This window comes from Ranitomeya imitator, chromosome 1 (genome assembly GCF_032444005.1).
Source record: "Ranitomeya imitator isolate aRanImi1 chromosome 1, aRanImi1.pri, whole genome shotgun sequence".
Classification (NCBI taxonomy): domain Eukaryota; kingdom Metazoa; phylum Chordata; class Amphibia; order Anura; family Dendrobatidae; genus Ranitomeya; species Ranitomeya imitator.
The window spans coordinates 645,845,374-645,862,936 of record NC_091282.1 but is presented as its reverse complement, the minus strand read 5'-3'; the positions used below and the strand labels follow the sequence as shown (position 1 = coordinate 645,862,936).

General features: G+C 43.4%; 1 protein-coding gene across 3 annotated transcripts in view; it reads left to right on the top strand.

Moving 5' to 3' along the window:
* Nucleotides 1–1,072: 1,072 nt before the first annotated feature.
* The window catches only part of SH2D2A (SH2 domain containing 2A), a 42,458-nt gene continuing 25,967 nt past the window's right edge, over nt 1,073–17,563 (top strand). For 2 of the 3 annotated variants that reach the window (XM_069728148.1, XM_069728139.1), the window contains exon 1: nt 1,073–1,190. In XM_069728148.1, the coding sequence (XP_069584249.1) occupies nt 1,169–1,190 (22 nt within the window). In that variant the 5' untranslated portion in view covers nt 1,073–1,168. Of the gene's footprint in view, nt 1,191–4,048; nt 4,109–4,187; nt 4,263–4,548; nt 4,742–4,912; nt 5,076–5,837; nt 6,908–17,563 lie in introns of those variants that run through there. The other variant, XM_069728133.1, reaches the window with a different exon arrangement.

The following is a 17,563-nucleotide window of genomic DNA, read 5'->3' as shown; positions in this document are numbered from 1 at the left end:
CAGAGTGGCATCAATAAACCTCGAAGGACCTGAAGAGTGTAAATAGTTCTTAAAAAAAAAACATTTCCTTTTTGCTGCTTTTTTCAGTTTGAACCTGTCTAGGGTTACTTCCTTAAAGGGGTCCCGCGTTAAAGGGATCCTCAGTTTTGCACAAGTTTCATCATTGTTTCAAAAGAACTGCGGAATCATGAACTGCGCATGATCACAAACTGCCTGTACATAGTTTGCACCTTCTTAAAGGTGCTCTCTACTGGTTTTACAAGAAGAGCTTTTCGAAGAGACTGTTCCTGATGACATCGTGAAAGTTTTTGCTATTAATACCGGCCGGACTCTGCCTACCCTGTGGTCCCTACCCTGGACTGTGGACGCTGAAGCCTTCAGTAAAGGTAAAGAGACTGCAACCTTGTGTACTCATTATTCACTGCGCCTTACATCATCCACCATCCACCATCTACACTCTGGGAAGCCCTGGGGACATACTTCACCTGTGGGAAGGTATACCATCTAGCTGCCATAACATCGCCCCAGCGGACCTTTAAGCAGCGTCGGTCACCCTGACCGAATACCACAGGTGGCATCACAAACATTATCCCTTTAAAGACCTTTCCCCCATTTACAACGGACGTTCCCCTAGGGCCACGGACCGGGTCAGCCACCGTGACATCGCCACTGAGAACCGAAGGACCCGGTAGCAAGTACCCCACTGCCCTATCGGGGGGCGATCCACTGCCAGATGTCGATTATTTGACAGTGGATGCAGATGAAATTTTGAGCCCCCATAGACTGTGCTGCCCCAATGGATTCCCCCATGTTATACCACTGCCCCCATTTATGACATAGGGGAACCTCTGTGACTGGTTTAAAGAGGAAGAATTATTTTTGGAGGATATTACACAATATATGTAACAGAAATGCAAAGACTAAAAAGGCACAAAACAGATCTGATCATTCTTCAAAAATGCCAACCTCAGCTGTGCTGGGCGCTGCTTTCCGTGACGTAAGTGTGTAGGGGCGCTCACATCTGTGTCAGCATCGTGACATTGCCGTGTGTTGTGGCTTACACTTGGTTTCCTGCCGCTCAAACTGTGAGCAATGAGCAGGAATCTAGAGCGAGCAGCGAGCGCGGCTTCTAACCCTTCACTTACAGATTTTCTACACGCTGGCAGGGATGGCAAATGACTACCAGCAAGGTAAGTGTCGGCACATCATGGTCGCCCTGGCCAGAACCTGCACAACTTCCCTGCTCAGTAAGGGTTATATAATTAATGCCCCAAAGGTCATAGGTTGCCTAATAACGATCGAGGAGCCACTGACTAAAAAAATCACAAATTCTTGCACTGTGATTGGATACCGAAAATGTCAAAACAGGTGTCTAGATGGTTGTAAGTCACTGATTGCCATGAAGATGTTCTTCAGCAGCTGCGGTTTATATTGAGATGTTGGATTGTAGAACCTCCTCGTAATTAACCCTTGACGTTGACTCTTCTATCCTCTTAAAATACTATTTAAGCTGCTGCAGAACACCTTTAAAGTGGAAGCTTAAAGGAGTTACTCTCATCTCAAACAGCAATATCTCAATCTGTGGGGTCCCCCATCTCACTACTACTGAGAATGAACAGTTGGTAGTGCCCGCGCGGTCCTCTCAGCTCACTTCTATGGCCGAACTGCACATGAGCAGCTTACAATTTATTCACACGATCAGGGGGACCCTGATTCTCAGTTTACGCTCTAGAGGTGTACTGTCATGTGATGTACGTGCCAAAGCACAGAAAACAATGGGTACTGGCCCTTTTAGGAACTAGTCAACAAGCAGGCTCGTGCAAACTCTTTATGTCATTGCAAAAGAATAGCGCTATACTGTATATACGCTGTTTGATGTTTGTTTCTTGCCGGTACTGCATGTTATATATATGTTCACTCTGGGTACTGAGCAGTGGGAACATAGGATGGCCGTGATCGACCATTGTAGGTGTCAGTCTACAAGCAGTATGCAGAGTACCCTGACAAGACACAGCCAAGAGAAGAGTTGCACAGATGCCCAGTTTTAGGCAAGGGCTGCCCATGGTCGCACAAGAATGCAAGATAAGAACTAAGTAGTGTAGCTGTGAATCCAGCCCTGTGTTGCTAAAAACACTTACTAGAAAGCAGGAGTATCATCTGTGTATGTCTCTCTGCTCCTCCTCTCTCCATAGACCTCAATAGGCAGCTATAATGTGATATCTCACTGTGTCCTTGTTTAGCGCAAGGTGGATTTTAGCTGTAAATCAGAGTGAATAATAAGTTTGGGAGGCATGGGGAATAGAAGTGTCTCGTGTCTCATGATTGGAGACAGAAGCATATTATTCTGATAAGATATATTACAGAGTTTCCTAAATTCTCCGGTTTGGGGAAATGACGGTGACCACGTAAGAGCACTAAAAAGGGTTGCACTGAATAAGGGTACGTTCACATTTGCGGTTTGCGCCGCAGCGTCTCCGCCGCAACAAAACGCATGCGTCGTGCGGCCCTATCTTTAACATTGGCGCCGCATGTGCATGCGTTGTGTTGCGTTTTGTTGCGTTTTACGCCGCATGCGGCGTTAGGGCGCACCTGTCTGGGCGCGGCAAACGCAACATGTTGCATTTTTCGGGCGGCGCCGACCTTTTAAAAAACGCATGCGTCGTGTTTGCATCGTGTTTGCGTAGTCGATGCGCCTTTTTCCCCATTGACTTGTATTGACAACGCAGACGACGCAAGTACTTGCGTCGTGGTGCGTTGTACGACGCATGCGTTTTCCAATAAAAAATGCAAAACATTGTCTACACTTTGTCTAGACACAAAAAAAACAACCTATATATATAAAGAAAAGAGGGGTTTGCCATTGTCTTTCACAAGTCATCACCGAAGAGAGAATCTGCTTGCCAAACTTGTAAGTATATATTTCTCTTTGCACATTTTGTATTCTGTGTTTTATTTCTTGATTTGTATTTATTTTTGCAATGTTTGGTCTGTGCTATTACGGTTATGGGTTGTTATTGAAAAATTGTTTTTCTGATTCTGATGTTCTTCTGGGTTTATATGATTGCGTTTATTGTCTTTTTTTTTTTTTTTTTTTTTTTTTAACGTTGGTTTTGGTTTGGTTATGTGTTTTGTTCTTGTGTCATGTGGTTGTTCAATGTATTGATTTTGGCTCATTTTGTCTTGTAAAATTTCTGGTGCATGTTTTTCTGGTTTCTATTGTTGGTGGTAACTGTGTGGCATTTTCTTGGCTCATGTCTTGCTGTGTTTTGGATTATGCTGTTGGCTTTATTTTTTCTTTCCTTGAGTGTATTTTCTTGCTGGTGGGGGGGCAACATTTATGATGTCTTTGTATTGTATAGTTCCGTGCTGCTATGCCATTATAGTTTCAATTGTACTTTCCCTTTATTTTAAAAAATATCGCTGATGTTTTTACGTCGTTTTCCGTATGGCATATATCTTCCTTCATTGACTGATTGCATTGCGAAGTGTGTAGTATAATTTTTATTTGTTTTTATTATTTTTGGTGGTGGCCTTTTTTAAAATTTCATGTGTTTTCTTTTCTATATGGCTATGGTTTATCTTTGGGTTGCTGTATATTTTTACAGCGGTTGTCCTGTAATGTTTATTGCTTGTTATCTAGAATGGTTTTTATTGCCTTTTTTTCATGTCTTTCTGTGGTTAGATGTCACAAGATGGTGTTTTTTTGGATCATGTCTTGTTGCAATTGTAAAGTATGGCGTTCATTATTTTGCTATTTCATTGTACTTTTTGTGCCTGTAATGTTTTTTTTGAAAGTTTTGATATGTAAAAATTTGGACAGAGGTGTCTATTTTTGATTTTTTGTTTGGGTCTATTCTTGTATAGTTTCTTCTATTGATTGTCTTCTCTTGCAATGTATGGCGTTGTGGTGTCGCTTTCTTATTTTTGCATTGTCCTATCAGTCAACAGTCAATTGTGGTTGTTGTATAAATTTTTGGGCCTATTTTATTGTATGTGCCATATTTAGGTTTGGATTTGATTTTTTTTTTTTCATTTTTTTTCATGCCAGAACAAACGTGCAAAAATGGCAACTGTTTCTGAATCTAGCCAATCGGCGCAGGGGAGTGCGGTGAGTAATTATGTCAATTTGCTTACTATTCGCTGTCATTTGTAGTTTTGAAAATAATTTCTTTATACAATTTTTACAGGCTTCTTCAAGTGAGGGTGAAGGAAGTCAGCGGGAGCAGCGAGGTCAGGGCCAAGGTGTGGCATCAGGACGGCGAGTGAGTATTTTTTTAAAACAATTTCTAATTTTTTTTTGAGTAGCATCATGCTTTCACTAGGGATGTTTACTAAGCTTACATTATAACTTTTCAGGGTAGCAAGTATTGGGGGAAGGTAACAAAGGTGAAACTTTCAGAACAAAAACATTCAAAAATACAGGTGTAGAAACCATCAATATACATATATCAAATGACAAAGGATAGGGCCAAGGTACATATCATGACAGGTGCTGGTGGTTGTTAATATTTGCATATTTGTAACCTTTTTGGTTTGTAATTTTTCTAGGTTTCACAACGGGACCAAGGAGTCATTGATGTGGAGCTCCTGATATCCAGCATCCAGGAGCGTGGCCCGTTGTGGGACAGCCGTGACTCCCGGCACATGGACCAGGTGGTGTTGAGGCGTTTGTGGGTAGAGGTGGCAAAGTCGATGTGGGAGGGCTTTGACATTGCTCCTGCCAAGGACAAAGCCAACTTTGGTGAGTATTGCTGATACGCCGTGCAGATACGCTGCTATGACCCACCATCTTTCCAGGATAAACACAACCGTGTGTGATGTAATCAACGCCTAAAGTTTTGCATCGCACACGGTTGTTTTATCCATTTAAAATGCTACATATGTAACCTTTTTTTTTCCTTTGCATTCACAGTTAAAAGGTTGAGGATCAGATGGCGATCCATAAAGGACCGTTTCAATAAGGGGATACGGGCTGAAGAGGAGCGTTCGAAGAGTGGTGCTGCTGCGGCCAAGTCTGTGCCCTACAAATATGCAAAATGTTTACAGTTCTTAAGACCGGTCCTTGGCCGCCGACAGTAAGTATTTTGTTCACAAACCATATTGCACAGCCCCATTACAGTGCCCAGCCACATAGCCTACTGCACAGCCACATAGTACATTGCCCAGCCACGTACATTGTGCATCCACATAGTATATTGGCAGGGAACAATATCGCAGCCACATTGTACACGTTCTAGCCACGTATCCACATAGTATATTTCCCAGGCACATACTGTATTGCCCATCCATGTAGTCAGCGTAACATATTGGCCATCCACGTAAATTTATCTCTATTAAAATGCTATATAGGCCATTAGTTACTTTTTTGGGTTAAGCGTGAGTCCTTGTAGTCCATGACAGGTTAAGTTCTGAGTCAGGGTAGTTCTGATTGCAGGAATAATGATAAAGTCTCGATCACATGATCCTAACGTCATGGTCGTTCCTGCAATGAGATCAGCAAAATCACTGTGTATTTTTTTTTTTTTTTTTTATCTTGACATTAAATTTTCAACTATTTTTGCGCCATAGGCAGCTTCCAGAAAGAGTTTTCGATTCCAAAATTTTTGTTCCCACAGTGGTATGCGGTCAAAAGGCTTTGGCAGCGGGAATGTCCATGATTGTTATCGTCAGCCATAACGGTCAGCTGGCGATAACAATCAGAAATTAATTATTGGCCACACAGACTGTGAGACCGAGGATTTGTATTGTTGTGTAATGTAATGCTATTTTTATTCCAGGAGTTGGCGTATGGGAGAGATTATTCATTGAAGACTAATTTTTTCATTATCTTTTCACAGGACACACAGCAGCACCCTCGAGAGAGCTCGCCCCGCAGAAGCGGCCCTTCATGAATCGCCATCTGACCCATCACAGCCCTCCCACAGCGACAGCAGGCTTGCACCGCCATCTGGAGAACCGGCAGCCGGTACATCAGGTGTTCCCCTGGCCGAGGCCTCTGGCGCACCTTCGTTTGGGTATTCCCGACAGCGCCAGCGGGCCTCGGACAGGCCAGCCATGCCCAAATTTTTGCATTTGAGCACGGTTTTCCAGAACTGTTTCAAGGCGTTGAGCGATAACATGGACACTCGTCTGTCCAATATCGACCGGCGCCTTGAAACAATTGAAACCGAGCTCTCAAATCCGGCAAAACATTTCTTTAGTACCATTGCTAAGGGCATGGTGGAACACCTTACGCCGGAACTACAGATTTCAGTGATGCAGGCCTGCAACACTACCTACATGAGGGCTCTCCAGCAGGCTGGGGTCATGCAGTCAGCGACAATGGCAGTAGTGCCGTCGCTGGCAAGCATGACTCCCACTCCTGCTGGAGAGCCACTCCAGCCACCCCACCGTGGTCCACGTGCCGAGCGACGCCACCACAGGCACCATAACATAGTGCCGCCGACTCCTGCTCCTGCCATGTCTTCATCCTCCCGTAGGCGTCATGCTGGGGGAGCTGCCACGGGACCAAAAAAAAAAGGAAGAGGAAACACACACGGGCACACAGTGAGGCTCTGGCTGCTCCAGTGCAGACACCAACTGCGCGTCGGGGCTCTAGCCGCAGAAGGAGCAGCCAGGGCCAACCAAGACAAACAAGGCTTGTGTTGCCTCCTCCCTCCCCTACAGAGGTGGCGGTTTCTTCCCCAGTATACCCTGGGGAGGGTTTGGATCTGCCATCAAGCCTCCTTGATTATCTGACATCATCGTCCTCTTCTCCATCATCCTCCTCTTCGCCATCATCCTCCCCTTCATCTCCCCATTCCAAAGAAGACACCTACCATTCCCCCCTGGTGGCACAGGTTGAAACCACCTAAGTTTAATAACCCCTTTTTTTTTCTGTTTTCCCCCAAATAAAAAATTTTGGTTTAAAAAAACACTATTTGTTATTATTTTTGTTATTATTTTCCTGAATTTATCTCGGCAAGTCACGCCGTGTGCTGTCTACACATATTTTGTGCTTCAAACACCTCATATATGCAATGTCAGACACTATTTTTACAATTGTTAGTTTGCCTTTTTTGGGGTATCTCTCATTGCTGTATGAGGTGTTCACAAACACTAAAGTGTATGAGGTGTTCACACTTAATGCAGCAGCGAAACAGACAATAATGCAGATCACTGCAGCGTCCGCTGATTGGTCCCTGGAGAGCTGTCACAGACAGCTCTCCAGCGAACAATGATGCAGAGGCACACGGGTAACCAGGGTAAACATCATGTTGCTAAGCGCAGGGCCACGCTTCAGATATTTACCCTGGTTTCAATTGTAAAACATCGCTGTTATCGTTGCTTTTGATGTAAAACACAAAGATACACGTCGATCAGACAAACAAGTATATGTTATGTTATGGTATAAAAATGCTATTTGAATCGGTATAGAATTTTAAAAAATTTTTATTTAACAACATTTTAAAAACAACAGGTTCCAGTTTTTTATAGGAACATTAAATTTGTGAACTATACTTAGATGCAAAATTTGACATATACCCAACCTACCTAAACGGAACATTTATTGCACATTTAACGGAAAATTACTTTATTTTCATATATTTTTAACAGTCACAGTAGAGGTATTATTGGTGTAGTTACAATCAGAAGACAGTTCAAAAGTTACATTACTACACCATTTGATCTTGCCATGACACACGGCCAACATCTGACACAAAATAGGCCGCAAAACGATCCCGCATCTGCGCAATTTCCACACTTGTCCTCAGAGGATGATCATGGTAATCGGGCAATGGGTTGGCTATGGGTTCATCGAGTTCCACATTTAGTCTCTCTTTGGCCATAATGAAATTGTGGAGAACCACACAAGCCTTCACCACCTCATCCACTGTTTCAATTTTAAGATTAATGGCCGATCCCAATATCCGCCATTTGGAAACAAGGATGCCAAAGGCGCACTCCACAGTCCTTCTGGCCCTGGACAGTCTGTAATTGAAAACCCTTTTTGTATGGTCCAAGCCCCGACTGGAGTAGGGTTTCAATAGGTTGGCAGACATTTGGAATGCCTCATCCCCAACCACAACAAATGGCATCGCAGGGCCTTCGGTGTGGGGAAGAGGTTGTGGCTGTGGGAAATTAAAATTGTTTCCATATAATTTTTGGCCCATATCCGACTCTTTAAATGTGCGCGAGTCATTTGCACGCCCAAATGCACCAATGTCCACTGCGAGAAAACGGCAGTCCGCATCGGCAATTGCCATGAGAACAGTTGAAAAGTATTTTTTGTAATTGTAGAAAAGGGATCCACTTTTCGCAGGTTTGGTAATCCGAATGTGCTTTCCATCTACTGCGCCAATACAGTTTGGAAAATTACACACTTGCCCGAATTTCTGTGCGTTGGCCTCCCAGATTTCGCTTGTAGGGACAGGTAAAAATTCCTCCCGGAGATTATCCCACAAAGCGCGGCATGTCTCTGCAATAATTCCTGAAAGTGTGGAGACTCCAATCCGGAATTGAAAATGAAGTGATCTCAACGTCTCTCCGGTAGCCAGGAAACTGCCAAGAAGATAAAGAAATTTAGAATAAAGCACATTGTAATTTATAAAAGTACATTGACCATTATAATTAAAAAAAATAAATAAAATAAAATAAAAAGTAAATACATATCACAGTCATTCAAACAGCAACGTACCGTAGAGTCACCAGCAGCCGTTCCTCTGCGGAAATAGCTCTCCGGAGCTGCGTATCCTGCCTGCTAATGGATCCTTCCACCCGACGCAGAAGATAGCGGAAACTGTCCTGTGACATCCTGGTATATTCAAAATATTTTTCCCGGTTGTCATTCAGTTCGCCAAACAAGCAATGGTATGCTCCACGGCTCTCCCGGACTTCAACTATAGGGTGTATCCAAAAGCGGCGACGAATCCATCTCCGTTTTTCCCTTTCCCTTTCATTAAAACAGGCAACAGCATAGGCATGAGCCAAGGCAAATTCCATCTCCATATCCATGTAGATACTGTTCATGGTTCGCTCCATCATGAATACCAGCAAAATGGGAGGAATTCATCTCTGCCAGGGTATATACACATTTGTATAACACAAACCCTCTTCTAGCCATTGGTGGTTGTGTAGACACTTTTTTTTGTGGGTGGGGGATGAAGAATGACTCACTGCACTAAAAACGCATGCGTCTTAAAACGCTGCGTTTTTTGGTAAAAACGCAACTGCGTTTCAAAAACCCGCTGCGTTTTGCGACGCATGCGTTGAACGCATGCGGCGCAAAACGCTGCGTTGTGCATGCGTTTTGCTGCGTTTTTGTTTGCGTTGTGCGTTGCGGCGACGACGCTGCGGCGCACAACGCAAATGTGAACTTAGACTAAGTGAGTTAGCCATATACACACGTGATCAAAATTGTTGGTGCCCCTCGTTTAGTGACAGAAAAACCCACAATGGTCACAGAAATAACTTGAATCTGACTAAAGTAATAATAAATAAAAGATCTATGAAAATTAACAAATGAAAGTCAGACATTGCTTTTTAACCATGCTTCCACAGAATTAAAAAAAAAATAACTCATGAAATAGGCCTGGACAGAAACTTTAACTTAATATTTTGTTGCACAACCTTTTGAGGCAATCAGTGCAATCAAACGATTCCTATAACTGTCAATGAGACGTCTGCACCTCTCGACAGGTATTTTGGCCACTCCTCAAGATCAATCTGCTCCAGTTGTCTCGTGTTTGAAGGCTGCCTTTTCCAGACGGCATGTTTCAGCTCTTTCCAAAGATGCTCAATAGGATTTAGGTCAGGACTCATAGAAGGCCACTCCAGAATAGTCCAATGTTTTCCTCTTAGCCATTCTTGGGCATTTTTACCTGTGTGTTTTGGGTCATTATCCTGTTGCAAGACCCATGACCTGTGACTGAGACCAAGCTTTCTGACACTGGGCAGAACATTTCTCTCTAGATTCCCTTGATAGTCTTGAGATTTCATTGTACCCTGCACAGATTCTAGACACCCTGTGCCAGATGCAGCAAAGCAGCCCCAGAGCATAACAGAGCCTCCTCCATGTTTCACAGCAGGGACAGTGTTCTTTTCTTGATATGCTTCATTTTTCATAGAACATAGAGCTGATGTGCCTTGCCAAAAAGTTCCATTTTTGTCTCATCTGTCCATAGGACATTCTCCCAGAAGCTTTGTGGCTTGTCAACATGTAGTTCGGCAAATTCCAGTCTGGCTATTTTATGATTTTTTTCAACAATGGTGTCCTCCTTGGTCGCCTCCCGTGAAGTCCACTTTGGCTCATACAACAACAGATGGTGCGATCAGGCACTGATGTTCCCTGAGATTGAAATTCACCTTTAATCTGTTTAGAAGTTTTTCTGGGCTCTTTTGTTGCCATTCCTATTATCCGTCTTTTTGATTTGTAATCAATTTTCCTCCTGCGGCCATGTCCAGGGAGGCTGGCTACAGTCCCATAGATCTTACATTTCTGAATAATATGTGCAACTGTAGTCACAGGAGTATCAATCTGCTTGGAGATGGTCTCATAACTTTTACCTTTAACATGTTTGTCTATAATTTTCTTTCTAATCTCCTGAGACAACTCTTTCCTTCGCTTCCTCTGGTCCATGTTGAGTGTGATACACACCATGTCACCAAACAGCACAGTGAGTATCTGTAGCCCTATATACAGGCCCACTCACTGAATCCAGGATTGTAGACACCTGTGATGTTAATTATTGGAAACACCTACTGTAGATTTAACATGTCCCTTTTGTCACATTATTTTCAGGGGTACCATCATTTCTGCCAGGTCTATTTATTTTAAATTCTGTGGAAGCATTGTTGAAAAGCAATGTCTGACTTTCATTTGTTCATTTTCATAGATCTTTTATTTATTACTAGATGGTAGCCTGATTCTAATGCATCGGGTATTATAGAATATGTATGTAGTTTATGAAGATTTTAGAATAATACATTGAATACACAGGATTCAGGCCGGTCGCGACCAATTGGCGAAGCGTGGTTCAAATCCCACGCCAATTCGCGGCCGGATTGTTTGCGGCCGGCCACATAGTATATAGCACAGCCACGTAGTATATAACAGCCCACATAGTAAATAGCACAGCCACGTAGTATATTGCACAGCCACGTAGTATATTGCACAGCCACGTAGTATATTGCACAGCCACGTAGCATATAGCACAGCCACATAGTATATAGCACAGCCCATGGAGTATATAGCACAGCCCACGGAGTATATAACACAGCCCACGGAGTATATAGCACAGCCACGTAGTATATAGCACAGCCCACGAAGTGTATAACAGCCCACATAGCATATAACACAGCCACATAGTTTATAACAGCCCACGTAGCATATAACACAGCTCACGTAGTATATAACAGCCCACGCATGCAGTATATAACACAGCCCACGTAGTGTGTAATACAGGCCACATAGTGTATAACACAGGCCACGTAGTGTATAACACAGGCCACGTAGTGTATAACACAGCCCACGTAGTATATTGCACAGCCCACGTAGTATATTGCACAGCCCACGTAGTATATTGCACAGCCCACGTAGTATATAGCACAGCCCATGCAGTATATTGCACAGCCCACGTAGTACATTGCACAGTCGACATAGTACATTGCACAGCCCACGTAGTGCATTGCACAGCCCACGTAGTATATTGCACAGCCCACATAGTATATTGCACAGCCCATGTAGTATATTTCACAGCCCATGTAGTGTATATCACAGCCCATGCAGTATATAGCACAGCCCACGCAGTATATTGCACAGCTTATGTAGTATATTGCACAGCCCACGTAGTATATTGCACATCCCACATAGTATATTGCACAGCCCACGTAGTATATAGCAATGTGGGCATCATATCCCTGTTAAAAAAAAGAATTAAAATAAAAAATAGTTATATACTCACCTTCCGTTGGCCCCCGGATCCAGGCGAAGCGTTTACCGACGCTCCTCGCGCGCTCCGGTCTCAAGAGTGCATTGCGGTCTCGCAAGATGATGACGTAGCGGTCTCGCGAGACCACCAGGTCATCATCTCGCGAGATCGCAATGCATGGAGCGGTCACCGGAGCGTCACGAGGAGCGGGAAAGGCCTGTTCTGGATCCAAGGGGCCGACGGACGGTGAGTATATAACAATTTTTTATTATTTTTAACATTAGATCTTTTACTATTGATGCCGCATAGGCAGCATCAATAGTAAAAAGTTGGTCACACAGGGTTAATAGCAGCGTTAACGGAGTGCGTTACATCGCGGCATAACGCGGTCCATTAACGATGCCATTAACCCTGTGTGAGCGCTGACTGGAGGGAAGTATGGAGCGGGCACTGACTGCGAGGAGTAAGGAGTGGCCATTTTGCCACCGGACTGTACCCGTCGCTGATTGGTAGCGGCAAAACAGCCACGACCAATCAGCGACTTGGGATTTCCGTTACAGACACACAGAAAGACAGACAGAAAGACGGAAAGTGACCCTTAGACAATTATATAGTAGATTACTACATGTATAAGTATATAAGGGGACAATACAAATATCTCGCTGAGGATCTGTTTATACCAAGGAAGGTGACGGGCACAAGGGGGCATTCTTTGCGTCTGGAGGAGAGAAGGTTTTTCCACCAACATAGAAGAGGATTCTTTACTGTTAGGGCAGTGAGAATCTGGAATTGCTTGCCTGAGGAGGTGGTGATGGCGAACTCAGTCGAGGGGTTCAAGAGAGGCCTGGATGTCTTCCTGGAGCAGAACAATATTGTATCATACAATTATTAGGTTCTGTAGAAGGACGTAGGTCTGGGTATTTATTATGATGGAATATAGGCTGAACTGGATGGACAAATGTCTTTTTTCGGCCTTACTAACTATGTTACTATGTTACTTTTGTCAGATTCATGTTATTTCTGTGACAATTGCGGGTTTTTCTGTCATTAAACGAGGGGTACCAACAATTTTGACCACATGGGTAACTAGCCAGCCACTGAAGTGATTAGTGTGCAGAACCGAGAGAAATAAGCTGAAGAATGAAGAAACCCTTAAATCTGACAGTGGTTAGAACCATTGCAACAAGCACAATAATGAACGTCATGGTGTATCTTCGTGGATTGTAGTGGGCGTCATGGACAAATATAATAAGGCAGACACTGGCGATATTGCAAGTAGTTCTGCATTGCCTGACTGCGCCATCAGTTTGGTCTAGTACAGGAATAAAATGGAGACTGACCTGCCCTTACACTGCGGGTAGCAAGTTACACTGTGAATTATGTTGTCAGAGTTCTGCTGTGAGTTCTACTAAGAAGGTTGGGACTGAACCAACAAAAAGGAAATGTTTCTTCTGCTGCTGGGGGGTGGGGGGAGGATCGTCAGCTGTGAGTGGTTTGTTAACTATATGAAGAGACTGTTCCTCTTGGCATCTGCCTGAACTCTGAAGTGAAACCACCAAACTCTGTTCCATCATTCTGTAGTGTAATTTCCAAGATCTGTGGTCTCAACTCAAAAGTGTAACCACCAGGCTCAGTATTATTATTCAATTCTGTAACTATCAAGCTGAATGACTAAACTCAGAAGTGTTCCCTCCAAGCTCTGGTCCATTATACTATTGTGCAACTATCAAGCTCAATGCCTCAACTCAGAGGTGTAGCCTCTAAGCACTTTCCATTATACTATTATGTAAAGACCAAGTTCAATCCCTCAACTCAGAGGTGTAACCATCAAAGCTTTGTGCCATTATACTGTTGTGTAACCACCAAGCTCAATGCCTCAACTCAGAAGTGTAACCACCAGGCTCTGTTCCATTGCACTGTTGTGTATTCAAGCTTAAACTCACAAGTGTAACCGAGAGGTTCTGTAGCATTATACTGTTGTGTAACTACCAAACTTAATGCATGCCTCAATTAAGAAGTGTAACCCCCAAACTCTGTGCCATTGTACTGTTGTGTGGTCATCAAGATAAAAGCCTCAACTCAGCATTGTAACCTCGCAGCTCTAGCCATTATACTGTTGTGTAAAGACCAAAGTCAATCCCTCATCTCAGAGGTGTAAACTCCCTCCAACCATTTTAGATGAGCATTATGACAGAAAAGCAAACCAGTCTACTGTGGCATTGTATGGCTGGCAAAAGATTTTCTGCTGTGGCAAAATCAGCAGTCCCATAAATGTCTGTGGCTTTTGTTTCACAATGATCATCGAGGACAAGTCTAAAATCTGTGACCTTAATGTCCTCTTTTCTGGTCAGGTGGACGTCGTTGATTTTGGGATCTCCATAATTGAACCCTTTGGAACGTTTTATATCCCACCAACCATCTCATGCTAAATGTCATGGTATGGTTATTAAACAAGTACTCCTTTATGAGGTGGTAAAGAGTGTCCCCACTGACCAGCTTCATGATGTAGGCATAGTTTTCACTATGAAAAGCACCATAGCCATACAATAGAAACTTTCTGCCATTTGTCATTTGCAGGAAAAGGCCCTCTACAAGTCCAATTTTATAGGACTGTCTTCTACACATTATCTCCGGACAGAGTCTGTGGCTAACATCACATTCCCATAACATCCATATCCCAGGACATGGTTGAATGTGAATTTGTCTAAGCTTAGGGGTATGGTGGATCGGTCGGAGTTCTCAGTTTTTGTTTTTGTTTTTTAACAGTCTACTGTCCAATTGCTTCATGATCATCGTTTTTTGGCTTCACTTTTTTTTTACTGTGTTCAGCCCAATCCTCATCTTTTATAACGCCAGAGAGGCTCCCTCCCTCTTTTTTATAAGTCATTTCGTTTTATATTTCTTCACGTTTGGTGCTCTTTCTTGGAATTTTTCTTAGGTGCAGCATGACCATCTGTAGTTCTCATTATAGGACTGTCTCTGCTCTTGATATCAGTCCTATTTCTGGACCAGCTCCCTTCTCCAGCATCTCTGCATGCCTCATATGTCTTATGTCTCAGTTGGTCAGCAATAATGCAGAACCTTGTGTCCTCCGTGATATTCTCTTTGGTGTTTTTTATTTAGATATACAATAACTCTTCTCCAGCATCTTTGCAGCTCCATTATGAAGAAAGGATTTGTAGTTTGTTCTCTCTCAGATGGTGAGGTCTCCAGGTGGTAATATCCTTCTGCAGGATCTTCCTTCCTTTCTTCTCCTCTTTGGAGTGACTCCATTTGCCTCTTCTCCATTCCTCTCTCATTTTGTGGGTGGTTTTTGATTTCTGCTATGTCTCAGGTTGAGTTTTCAGGCTTCAGCAGAGGAGGTCAACATATCACACACACAAGGCAAAACACAGAGAATCTCACTTTACCAATCTGAGATTTGTGAAATGTGAGCTTCAAAGATCAAGTACTGAAAATGGTCAGTCACTTAGCACTGTGATGTCACTCAAAACTGTGAGGTCACAACTGTTCTTGGAGATATAATTTCATGCCAATTGTTTGTCTCTTATGTGGCATGGGATTATAAACCCCCCTTCAGTGTGCAGCTAGCAGCAAGGGGGCCAAGCCTTGAGCAGCTCAGAGCAGGACAAAGGCTGGCTTGCATTATAGAGTCATGCTGAAGATACCAAAGAACATTCTAGAAACATGATTCCCCAAAGAGTTATGGAGATTCTATACATCCTAGCCGTACATGGTGTATATTTCCAAAATATCTATAACATGGCGAACACCCGCCTGGGTCTCGACCCTTTCTAGCACCCAGGGGTATGGAAATACATAGAACATCTAGGAGAGGCTAGTTGGATGGGTCTTTCAGCATAATGATCCCAAGCACACCAACAGGGCATGAAGGAGTGGCTTGGGATCACATATGAAGGTCCTGGAGTGGCCTACCAGTCTTCAGATCTCAACCCCATAGAAAACCTTTGGAGCGAGTTGAAAGTCAGTGTTGCCCAGAGACAGGCCCAAAACATCACTGCTTTAGAGGAGATCTGCATGGAGGAATGGACCAACATACCACCAATAGTGTGTGCCAACCTTGTGAAGACTTACAGAAAACGTTTGACCTCTGTCAATTTTTAATCATAGTTGTGGTCTATCTATGATCTATAATGTCAATTACAGGCCTCTCTCATCTTTTTAAGTGGGAGAACTTGCACAATTGGTGGCTGACTAAATATTTTTTTTCCCCACTGTAATTCAACCTTGGGCTGCTCCTTTTCTCTCGATCCACAAATCTTCACTTCTATTTCTCGGTTTAAATTTTCATGATACTGGGCCTGGTTTCTGGCCCGATATAATCCCAATAACGTACGGGGCTTATATGGAATGTGGAACAGGTGGCAGTCCTACTGGGCTGGCAATGCTCTGTTTCACTGGTGCTAGTGAAAGGGGCCTCTAAGCCTATCAGGGTTGTGAGTGAGTGTGGTGCCACGTCAGTGGCTGCGTCAGCCATATCCTCTTACTACTTCCCATGCCTCCCTGGACCCGTGTGGACAGGGTGTGTGTAAAACTGCACCAAGCTGACCTTACGTGTTCCCAGGGGTGCGGATCGTCTCATTGGTGCAAGTGAGGAGACCGCACCACGAAATCTCACTGACATAATAGTGATGTCAGGCAGGGTGGCGAGGTGCAGGTTCATCGCATGCGGTGGAACCTAAGATTAAGGCTGCCGTCACACTAGAAGTATTTGGTAAGTATTTTACATCAGTATTTGTATGCCAAAACCAGGAGTGGAACAAATAGAGGAAAAGTATAATAGAAACATATGCACCACTTCTGCATTTATCACACACTCCTGGTTTTGGCTTAAAAATACTGATGTAAAATACTGACCTAATACTGCTAGTGTGACGGCAGCCTAAAGGTAAAGTTCACTGATTTGCAGCGATAGGACAGTAGTGCTTTACATTCTCAGAATTTTCTAAAAGGACATTTAAAAACAAAACAACCCTGAGCAGTTCCAGGTTAACTGTAGATAACCGTTTGGCCAACAACTGTATCTCCCAACTACCCCAAACCACACACATACTGTACACTCTTGCCCTAGAGCTGGTCAAAAGTGCTTGTGTTCTCAATAGGGAGAGGGGAGTAGGTAGATACCAGACATCTCTGTTGGCTCCTTATCCCTCTTGAGAATGAAGATAAGACAATTTGCAGCCTGAGTGCAACATCCTGTTCAGTTCTATATAGACTAAATGGAGGAAGTGAGAAGTTATCAGCATGAGAGATTCTCACTTATGGCCTTCCCCGATAACAATCTCATGATCAGAAACCTGAAAAATTGAGCAATACCGCCTGTTGATGACGGCAAATGGTCTGGTAGATGCGAGATCTATACTACCGTGAGTTATACAGTAGTGTTCAAAATAATAGTGTGTTCAAAAGCAAAAGATAATCACAAAATCTTTACACTAATCTTTATTTCCAGCATTGGGAACATTGCACACCGTTTTCTAATTCAAAACATGAAAAGAAATGTATATAATATTAAACTACTTCACAGAAAATACCGTATATACTCGAGTATAAGCCGACCCAAGTATAAGCCGACCCGAGTATAAGCCGACCCCCCTAATTTTGCCACAAAAAACTGGGAAAACTTATTGACT